The sequence below is a fragment of the Nestor notabilis genome, unplaced genomic scaffold (assembly GCF_000696875.1).
Source record: "Nestor notabilis isolate BGI_N333 unplaced genomic scaffold, ASM69687v1 scaffold11998, whole genome shotgun sequence".
NCBI lineage: Eukaryota > Metazoa > Chordata > Aves > Psittaciformes > Psittacidae > Nestor > Nestor notabilis.
Window position 1 is genome coordinate 30,856 of NW_009941554.1, and position 10,836 is coordinate 41,691.

General features: G+C 41.8%; 2 protein-coding genes across 2 annotated transcripts in view; one reads left to right on the top strand and one right to left on the bottom strand.

Moving 5' to 3' along the window:
* The window catches only part of LOC104410716 (optineurin-like), a 29,858-nt gene extending 26,234 nt beyond the window's left edge, over nt 1-3,624 (top strand). Inside the window, exons 15-19 of the mRNA XM_010020967.1 lie at nt 126-205; nt 1,259-1,411; nt 2,584-2,686; nt 2,810-2,853; nt 3,448-3,624. Coding sequence (XP_010019269.1) covers nt 126-205; nt 1,259-1,411; nt 2,584-2,686; nt 2,810-2,853; nt 3,448-3,624 — 557 coding nt within the window. The remainder of the gene's footprint in view (nt 1-125; nt 206-1,258; nt 1,412-2,583; nt 2,687-2,809; nt 2,854-3,447) is intronic.
* A 3,491-nt stretch (nt 3,625-7,115) lies between these two features.
* Nucleotides 7,116-10,541, bottom strand: JKAMP (JNK1/MAPK8-associated membrane protein). The gene is made up of 5 exons (XM_010020966.1): nt 10,393-10,541; nt 9,182-9,388; nt 8,550-8,731; nt 7,792-7,868; nt 7,116-7,495 (listed from the first exon to the last, which is right to left on the bottom strand). The coding sequence occupies exons 1-5, from the start codon at nt 10,494-10,496 to the stop codon at nt 7,277-7,279; spliced, it is 789 nt and encodes a 262-aa protein (XP_010019268.1). The 5' UTR covers nt 10,497-10,541; the 3' UTR covers nt 7,116-7,276.
* Nucleotides 10,542-10,836: the final 295 nt, after the last annotated feature.

Genomic DNA, 10,836 nt, shown 5'->3' on the forward strand with positions numbered 1-10,836 from the left:
CTGCCACAGGCAGGGACACCTTCCACTAGACCAGGTTGCTCAGGGCACCGTCCAGCCTGGCCTTGGACACTGCCAGGGATGGGACAGCCACAGCTTCTCTGGGCAACCCTTTCTCTGCTTTGTAGAAAAGAAAGATGAAGAGGTACGAGCCACAAGAGCCATTCAGCAGTCAATCGAAACTACTGGGAAGCTCAAGAAGGACATGGTAATAAGTGAAAACTAGCTGTAGTACTTCTGCAGTGTTTCCACCACCAGCTTTATTTCCTCCTGGTACAGACTAGGCACTCATGGAGACTGGGACCAGGGGAGACAGGCTGGGACCTTACCTACCTCTCTGTTGCTGTGCTCTCATCTGGGGGGTGGCTGAGACCTCAGCTCAGCCTATAACCCAGAATTTATATCGAGCTGCCCTTCTACTTGATTTTGCTTTCCTTAGATATGTGAGCAAGTCAAAAAGAAGCTGGTGAACTGAGGGCATTTGTGAACCTGCTTCTATTCAGGTTCTTGCTACTTGAAGGGCAGGAATTTCTGCTACTTCAGTAACACATATTTGAAAAACTTTTCTGTAGCATTGCCTCTTTACCTGTTCTTCTCATTTTTGACTTGAGGCATTCAATCAGCACCAGCACGAAGAGAGAGAAACTGGTATACCTGTTGGGGCAGTCAGAACAGTTCAAAATGCCTGAAGCTGGGCTGTACATCCCAGACTAACAATCAGATTGCTTTTGCTTTATGTTTCTCTGCCACATCAAAAATATTAGGTGGGAAAGGAACACAGTCACACCACCTGCTTCTACTAGGAAGAATTCAAGTGCCTCTAGTTACTGAGGAGCATAGGACAAGCTCAGTAAACTACATAAAGGGATCTTACGAGGCTGGTCAGATGCAGGATTCATGCTCCAGTGGTCTGTTTAGAAAAGGGAGACCTGTTTCTCCAACCGTATTAGAATAAAAATAGCACAACAAAACAGTTATGTACTCCTGAGCCTCAGGTGACAGAAAAAATATGCTCCTGTCATTGGCTGACCCTGCAGCAGAAAGTTCACCTCATGTCAGAGCTGATTCCTTTCTTGAGGACCATAAGCAATTGTTTCCCCATGCTGTGTCTCTTCCTCCTCACTGGTAAGAGGGCTGTCTCAGATGGTACTTTGAAATTTTAAAATGAAAGCTGTCACATAACCAAACTACTTTTCACTTTATTTAATACCAAAAATCCTATATAAAAATAAGTTATCAATGAAGATATTATTATTAACAGCTGGAGCTGAAGAATAAATTGCGAATGAAGCGTGATGCTGCAGTTACCCAGTTGAAAAACCACACAGAGTCTATGAAGCTGCTAGCACGAGACATCTATGAGATCAACAGGAAAATTGACATTGTGTACACCGAGAACTGCAGATTCAAATTAGTGAGTATATTCAAGCTTGACAGTATTCCTTCTCAGTGTGTTCATTTTTCATTTCACAGAGAACTGACCATGGAAGATGATAAAACATAAACATCACAAGGCAAACCTGGCCTTTTAAATGAAATTGTGGGGCTGTGTTTAATTTGTAAGGAAGCAAAGATGAACATCCAAGGGGAAGGCATCTCCCTGAGGCATAATCAATGTAGTGTATCTGCTGCATTGAGGCAGGGATTGTAGGAAAAGGCCCTCCTGCTTGTGTGAAGGGGCCCGAGATGAACAAGAGGTGTAAAATAGGCCTCTGCGATTTGGAATATACGCTTTTGAAAATATCCTGTATACCTTTTGGGCCCTAGGCTATGAGAGTAGTAGAATCTCCTTCCCAGTAAAATATATGAAGCAAAAGTGGTCTTACTGCCTGCTATTACCAGACTGTGATCCAGACCCGAACCCGCATTTGTGCAGCCATGTGGACTACATTTCTGAGATGATGTGAACCCTGTGCACTGTTTGCTCCTGCAAGCAGAGAGCTCTACTGCTGTAAGGGCAGCTGCCAGAGTCTGTGCCTGCTAGCACTGCAGGTACTACATACCAGCTACTCTGCAGCTCTATCAGACTATACCCTTATGGAAACAAAGACTTCCTTCAGGAAGAAAACTCTTGGTTATGCTACAAGCATCCCTCTCCTCATGTTCAATTCACTAACAGAAGCTAAGGAGCTCTGATTTTCCGACACCTATATTGCACCAGGGAATGCTCTTTACTGTGCCTGATGTGGGCCAACTGACACATTTCAGCCAAATCTGGGACAGGACCAGCTGAGTACTTGTAGAGCTGATCCAATGTGAATGAGGCCATCCTATTCTGGGGGAGTGAGTGAGGAAGAGTTTCCCTGCTGGCACACAGCCTGTGCTGCTCTGGCTATTCCCAGCATCCTCATCCATTTATTTGGTAGCACAGACATAGCTGGCTTGTGTTGAATTTGGCAACTGTTAAAATTTGTTAAAACTTGTTGAAGATTAAATGGATGCTGTTGTTGAAAGAAAGCGTGTCCAGAGGAATACATTAACCTTTGTATTTCTGTAAGCTAATATTCAGCTTATTCTTCCTGATCTCTCTAGAAACAGTAAAACTGTTTGGAAATTATTGGCAAGTATAATTATCTTTTTTCCCAGCGCAATGCACAGATGAAAGAAGATGTTTTTGCAATGAATTCTGAAGCAGAAAAACACAAGTCAGCAATAGGCAAAATCCTGAAAGACGTCTCAGTGCTTCACGGTAACATATTAATAACTATTCTGAAACAAAACACTTACATGATTTGAAGAATATCTGTCAGTCCTTTTGTCTTTTTTTTTGGCACAGCAATTTGTCACATTTTAACTGCTGACTCTGTTGTAGATCATCTTCAGAAGGGGTGGTCAGAGGAGAGCTTTATTCAAAAGGTGAATTTCAGTTTTCTACTGTACCTGTTTGCTTAAATATATTTCACATACTATATTAAAAAAAATGAAACTGCATTTTGCAACTAAGCCATTACAGCCTTTGAAGTCAAACAGGGCAAGGTACTAAACCTGTGCTTTGCAGCATTGTATAGAAGTCCTGGCTATAAAAATAATTTTTCCTGCTATTGTTCCTTTTGCTGGTCTTATGTTCAAGCCTTTCTTAAACCTGTACCTAACAACACACTTGCTGTTCTACGTTCAATTCATCAGCCTTGTAATATTTTTCCAGTTGGGGATGCCCAAGGATGGCCTTCATTTTGAAGAGGAATTTAACCAAACTATAATGTAAGAAAGTTTTTCACCAGTTAGAAAGGCAAACTTTGCTTTTTTTTTTTTAAGCAAGGATTGAGTAGCTGATGAAAAACTTCCTGCAGAGCTACAGGTTAGTCAAGTCATGGGAAAACAAAACAGGTTTCTTGACACTTTGTGAGGTTCTGGTGGGGTGTTTTTTGTCTGTGGAGGTTTTTTTGGCGGTGGTGTTGTTTTTGGGGGTTTTTTATGAAGAAAGAAAAATTCTGCTCTGTGTCATTACAGGAATTCCTGGAGGATGAGCAGGAACTACTGAACACAATGACAGCTCTAACAACAAAAATTCAGCAACAAGATGAAAAGATTGGTGATATTAATAGCAGGCTGCAAAATAACCTGGAAGGACTGGATTCTCTGCTTGTCCAAAAATCTAAACTGGATGATGACAGCAAAATAGACTAAACTTTTTCTTTTCCACTCTTTTTTTTTTCTTTTTTAATCCCAGAATAGGTTAATTCTCACCACTTTGTGATAGAACCCCAGTAATGCAGCATGTTGTATCCAATCACCAGATTGAGATCTAGTGGTACATTTATTAGCAGAACTAGACATGCTTCATAACAGCCTGGATATTATCATCTTTTATTTACACTTACTAATGGGTTGTGATAATAACAGTGAGGGGGCTGTAAAACGGCCTGGGCATCATTGACATTTCCAGAACTGTGTTTGCTTTTCCACAAAGGATAACTAAAACTAGCAGACCTCCAACTTCCACAGCTTGTGGCTGCATGGTTATTGCTGTAGGACTATATGGCTAATTAATGTTTATGTTCTCTAGAATTTTACACAGGATCATAGAATAGTTTGGGTTGGAAGGGACCCACAAAAGTCATCTAGTTCAACCCCCCTGCAATGAACAGGGGCGTCTTCATCTACATCAGGTTGTCCAGAACCACATACAGCCTGGTCTTAAATATCTCCAGGGATGGTGCCACCTATCTGGGCAACCTGTGCCAGAACTTCATCACCCTCATTGTACAGAATTTCTTCTTCACATCCAGCCTGAATCCCCCCTCTTTCAGTTTAAAACCATCGCCCCTCATCCTGTTGCAACAGGCCTTGCTAAAAAGTCTCTTCTCATCCTTCTTATAGGCCCCTTTCAAGAACTGAAAGGCTGCAATAAGGTTTCCCTGGCATGTGGGCAATTTGGACTGACATTTAAATGAACAATATTTTATACTCTAGTCTTGGGCAGGGGTGATACTATCCAGGGGCCTTGGCACATACAAATCACTTGCTTTGAAGCATCCTTTTAACTCAAATGCTATAGGTATCTCCTTTAGCTGTTGATTTACAGAGGTCTCGCTTGTAATGAGCCACAGGTTTGGTCACAATATGACCATTGTCTTGTTACAGGATGTGTTTCTTATACCTATTATAGCTGAAAGGCCACGGCATACAGGCTACTTTGAAATCACTGGGTCTGGGTAATGTGGCAGGAAACCAGGGAGAGGAATGATGAATTTATAGTGGAAGGGAATGCCCTGGAAGGAACTTAGGCAGAGAGGGGAAGGATGGTGAACACACATACAGTAAAGGAGAATCCTGCTTCAACTGAAGCCCCAATATTTTTTTCTGTGAAAAGTGCAGGGCTGGTTTCTTCACAAGAAGCCTGCACAAAACCACTGCTTGGTTATTCCAAACAGCATGTATTTATGCATCTGCATCTGCCTTTGGTTGCCATTACTTTTTTCTTTTTATTTTAATGTTAGTGAGAGAAGCTGATGAAAGAGTTTATTAATTAGTATTTTACATTCCAGGTTTTGCTTAATGCCAAAGTGCTGGAGCCTGGCAGGAAGGTCAGTGTTTGGGTATGCCATGCAAGCTCCATGGGGTGCACTGCCCATAAGCTCTGCTTTTAAGAAAGTCTCTCATTCTGCAGCCTTCAAAATTAACATGGGATTCTCTAGACCTAGCAAAAGATGTAATCCTCTAGACCTAGCAAAAGATGTAATCCTTACTACAACTAATGTTTCCTGGGACAAGTTGTTACTTTTCTTTTTAAAAACAAGATATAGCCCAACATTGAACTCAAGTATTGCACATAAAAGTGAACAGTCCTTACTGCTGCACCTTTGCAAATGTTTTTTCCTGCATGGTGCTGCACTGGCTGCTCCCATGCCTACTGTCCCTGTACTAGTAAGAGCCATGCAAATATAAGCACAAAACTGGCTAGGTTATTTTAAAGATAATATGCCTATGAGTCTGTCAGCTGTGAAAATGGTATTTTAACACAAGTTTTAAAACCATATTTTAGAACTGTCTTCTAGATTAGTGTGACTAATATGCAAAAAATTTACATATTGTGCGGTAGCAGTATAGGCAGCAATCAATCTCCATAAGGAGATCAATTACTTCCTTAATCCCTAAACACAACCTTACTTCTGCATGCAAGACCTAGATTTTAAGAAGCACTGAACCCATCAATTGGTATTTCACAGGAAAAAAGCCATCAGGAAAGGCAAATCTGCTGTAATGGAATCAAAACCTCCCGTGGAGAAAGAGCAGAGCGACATCTCGAGGCAGCCTGGCCAAGATGACACCCCTCAATGCCCCTGAGCTGCTGGTGGGGGTCTGTCATTAACAGTGTTGATAGGTAATGGACTAAAAAAAGGCATTACTGTCATACTTAAACATAGAAATATACAGTTATTTACAAATCATCTATACAGTAGTTAAGAGTTTGAGAAGATCTTCCTATTGCTCTTTCTTCTGTGCTTACACCTTCAGTACCGCTCTGCATCTTCCTTTAGACCCTCTATAGCACTACACCACTGGTGACTACTATACAGGACACATGCTTTGAGTATCTTCCTGTACAACACAGACAAAAGACTGGAGTTTGTCAGTGGAAATTCGGCTTCATCAAAGCAAAAAGCTCATTTCTGAACAGCCTCAGAAGCTCTAGCAATTCTTACTGGGCATTCACATAAAGATTTTGTTGAATTTAGAGCAGAGATAATGGTATCTCTTTAAGGAGATAAGGAATCTGCAATTCTTTTTATTAAATCTGTGCTGGTTTTGTACTTTAGCCACCCCAAAAGTTTCTGTCACTGCAGCGGTGATACAGCATAAAGAGCTGTTCTTTTCTCAGCTGCTGACCTCCACTCCTCTACAACCACTGCTGTTGCCATAGTGTAGGTACAGCTGCACCACACAGCATGAGATGTGAGCTGTTGGCACCAATAAATGATGAAACAGGCACGAAGCACACTCACAGGAGGAAGCCAGGGGGCTGTGCTGAAAGGGGCAGAAGCGATTCTACCCATACATAGTTAATGCATTGCAGTTTTCCTGGTAGGTGTCAGAAAATAAAATCTTTAGTCTGATGTCAGAAGGAAATTTATAGTCAAGGTATATGAAAATGGAGTTAGTGGGAAGGATACTACTGTTTAATCATCTCCATGAAGTACATAGAGCATAAACTATACTTCTATAGAGAATGTGAAAATGCATTTCCTCTCTTTCCACCTTCCATCATAAGGAATCATTTTCTGATGGAAGGAGAAGTCTATTTCCACTGGTGGAGTACACGATGAGAAAACAGAGGACTATGTTTCCTATTGCTCTTCCTTCTGTGTTTAGACCTTCAGTACTGCTCTGCATCTTCTAGACCACCTATAGCACTACATTACTGGTGACTTAGATAGAGGATACATGCTTTGGGTATCTTCCTGGACAATACACGGAAAAGACCCTATTTGTCTCATTGAAAGTCTACTGAAAACCCTAGCATTTTATTCAAACACCACCTAAAATACTGTATTAAGAAACAAACATACACAAGCAAACCCTATACTAGAATGTGTCACAAGCTTTTTATACAGATTCACAGTGATAAATAGATACAAGGACATTCCCTTCCATCTATATCAGATACTTATGAAGAATACAAAGTGCAGCTTTTTTTATATCCTCCAGTCTCGCTCAGGTGTTTCACCTAGAAGTCCAGTTCATAAATAACTTCTTTTAAAACAGAAGTTTCCAAAACGTAACAAGCACTAAAATTGCTTAATTCAGATCGGGACAGTGTTGTTGGCACAGGCTACTTTCAGTGTCCATTTCCACCTTCCGAGAGTATGCGCGATGGCTCGGTGTACTTTGCTGTCAGCAAGTAGAAGAGGGCAGGTGCAGGTACCAAGGCAAGCAATGGCAGGTCCTGCTCAAGCTTATCCAGTTTGGAAATGGAGATGATTCCATAGGCGTGAAGTAACCAGTGGCTGAAGAGGACAACAAGCCTTTTCTTCCTCACAAGAAGATCCTTGAAAGACTTGAAAAATAAATACAGTACCCTATTAGCATTCAGCCCCTTACCTAGTACCTGATGTTTAAGAGTGTTATAGGTAGCACACGGAGACTGCATGAAGCCTCCTGGGTTCCAGCACAGAACAGTTTCTCAGTGCACCACAAGAGGGAAGTCTCGCAGGAGCTTCCTCCAGCTCACAGGAGTCATAAAGAGGCTTAAACGTAGAATACACAGCTGAGGAAAGGCAAGAGACAAAGTGGTCTCTCCTCAAATTCAAGTATTTTGTAGTTGAGTTATAATACAAAAACATGTTTACCTACCTCCACTTCAGACGCAGACATATACACAGCCAGTGTAACCAAAGACAACACCAGTATGATGTATGGGAAGGCATAATCTAAAGGTAAACATCAAACACATTAGCAGGAGAAAGAACACTCGATACACGTTTCAGCAGAGGTAGCTTTTCCATATATAACCATGGGTGTGAAGTAAACTAAGCTACTGTAGTCCACCTCTTACCATCCCATCAAACACACACAGTGGGAAGGCTCAGCCTAGCACAACTATTCAACATTTCTGTCTTTGGTTTTCAAACTTTCTCTGTTATTTCTAGGTGGAGTTACTGTACACTTTAATTATTAACTGAAAAAGGCAGATAATGAGAAAAGCAATCAGGTTGAGCGGGGATTTTGTGGTGCCTGTCCCCTTCATGTGACAAGTATGCTGGAAGCAAACCCAAAAATAGCAGGTATCTCCAAACTTAGACTTTGATCCACTTCTGAAATCAGACAAACTCTACCTTAGCAGAAAGCGAAATGAGCTCCCTCCCTTCTACTCTCTTCTTGAGAAAGGCACAGTCTCTAGCAGCACCAGCAGAGACAAAGCAGTCTTGGTCAGGAGCCTGGTTAGGACAGGGCTACTGATGAGCAACTTTTTCAGGTAAAATGCCTCACAATAACCTTAAACAATGTCCTTATTTTTGAAGCAAAATTGTGTCATGTCCCTCCCTCCCATAAGTCACCTGTTAGTGTGTGTTTATAGGTATGTTTATTAGTGTTATTAAGAGAGAACTCACAAAGCAGACCTCCTCCAACAGCCTGAAGCACAGTAAGGATAGGGAAGAAGTATAGAGCTGCATAAATGCTTTTAAATCGATCGGACTTTCCTAAACCACAGGCAATTTTCTTAACCAGAAGAGGCCGAAGTAGCATCATTAACACGAGACAGAAAGCATAGTATATAAACACAATGGTGTACCTAGGAGGAAAAAAAAAAGATAAATTCCTTAAAATGTGCGGTTCTATCCTGCAGACCCACTTCAGAACCAAGGAATTTCGGGATAGTCAGTGAAGTCCAAAGAACTTACAATCAAAGGATGTAAACACAGAATGATGCACTCACTTTTCCTAATGGAAATGGTCAAGATGCAGCAAAGATAGGGAAATAAAAAAACACAAAGTCTTACACTTCATAGCTAAATAGCCTGAACTACTACACTGCTTTCTTTGACGACTCAGAAAGTCATAAGGTGTTGCTAAGTGTTTCACATATAAACCAGCTCAATGCATGAAACATTTTTGGGGATTGATACTCATTGGTCCCAGTTATACCTGAACGCTTTTTGCCTCTTTGAGAAGAGGCACAGACAGAAACACATTTGTACAAAAGGGACACAAAAGGAAGGAGTACAAAAGCCTTTATGCTTACAGGGGATAGACTGCTTCGTGAGTGCAGTGCACCGTGGTGATGTAGTCAGGGCTTGGGTTGTAAAGCATCGTGTACCAGTCCGAAAGCTTCTTCACCTTGCAGGAGCGGATATGCACCGAGCCAACGGGGTCACTGACTAGCAGCGTAACAATTGCTGCAACGCTGCACTCGAACAAGGCAGTTACATGCTGCAACAGTGCGCGGGAACTGTGGAAGTAGAGAGAGATTTACTATCTTTCTAACACAACAGGAAATCTAAACACTGACTGGAAAGTTCCCACGCAGTACAGAACCTTCTACAGAGTTAATACCCACTGTGATCAAGGTTAGGACGACTCTGCTTGAATACAAAGTATTTGAAGCTGATTGTGAAAACTCACAATCTCAGATGACTTAGTGTGTAAAATGTGACTGAACAACATTCCAGCCTCTTAAATGAAAGCTTGATGTAGCAAAAGCATCCTGTCAGGTGAGGAACAACACCACTCAGCTGTTGTGGTTTCAAAGAAAGCAACAGTGGGGACAAGACACCACACATCTCAGAAGGGGTAACATCATCACATATGATATAAGCAAACTTTCAAAGCTGCAACCCCCTGTTAAAGACGGCATATATTAAACTCTCCCAGTTTTTGGTGTTTAGTACACCTCAGAGTCATTACTTCTTAGAAGTTCCAGTCTAGCACCTAATGGCTGCACGCAGCTATGGTTTAAAACCCCTTTTTCACAGAACTTCCCTGATGCATTATGCTGATGTTAAAGTTACACCACCTATGCTACCAGGACCAAAACCCAGTATATACATTCCTACAGAGAAAACTCAAACCCATTCTCTCATTGCACATGCACAGCACCGCAGACTGCGGCCTCTGCAGGTGATAGGTCTGGCCCAGCAAAGCAGAGTTCACATATTATGCCACTCCTGCCTGTTACTGGGAAACCCAGTGCAGCCCAAATTGACAGGTGGACTGGGCACCACCACACTGAAGAGAAACAGACCATGCACTGAGGGTGGCAACTGGTAAGAAGGACCCATGGGACTCTTACACTTGTAAATAAACTGCCCAGCTGCCCAAAGCTTATGTGCTACTGTATCAGCTTAACCAACAGCATGAACTGCTGGACAGTTCAATTCAGCATCTCCAATTGATCACTTGTTGATAGGAAATGTCCATTTTTAAATAACTTATCTGAAGAAGGGGTCTACAAACCTCTTTTTTCCTGAATACCATTCAATAAAGAACCAGTGTAAAACCAGGGGGAGCATGGCCATGAAGCCAAGGTACAACCAATCATAGCGGTCTGGAGATCCCATACATTCCCGGCAGATTTTGTTGTCATCAGTTCTTTGACCTCTAGGGCATACCTACAAAAAGCAGAGAGTGTTTACACAGCATCCAAGTACCAGTAATGAATCATTACAGTTCCTGGAAAAACAGCTTGAACTAGTGCTGGGGCAAAATATAGACTTCTAAAGAGATCAAATGTTAAGCTTAGCAATTTCTCAGGTTACACTGGCCTCGCTCTCTGTGGCTCTTCCTCCTCAACACAAACAAAGACAAAGCATGTTTAACATGCTTCACGCAAGTCTCTGTTTTCCTCTCCCACTGTCACACTATCTTCCTTCCACCACTAAGCTCATGCACCCACCAGGC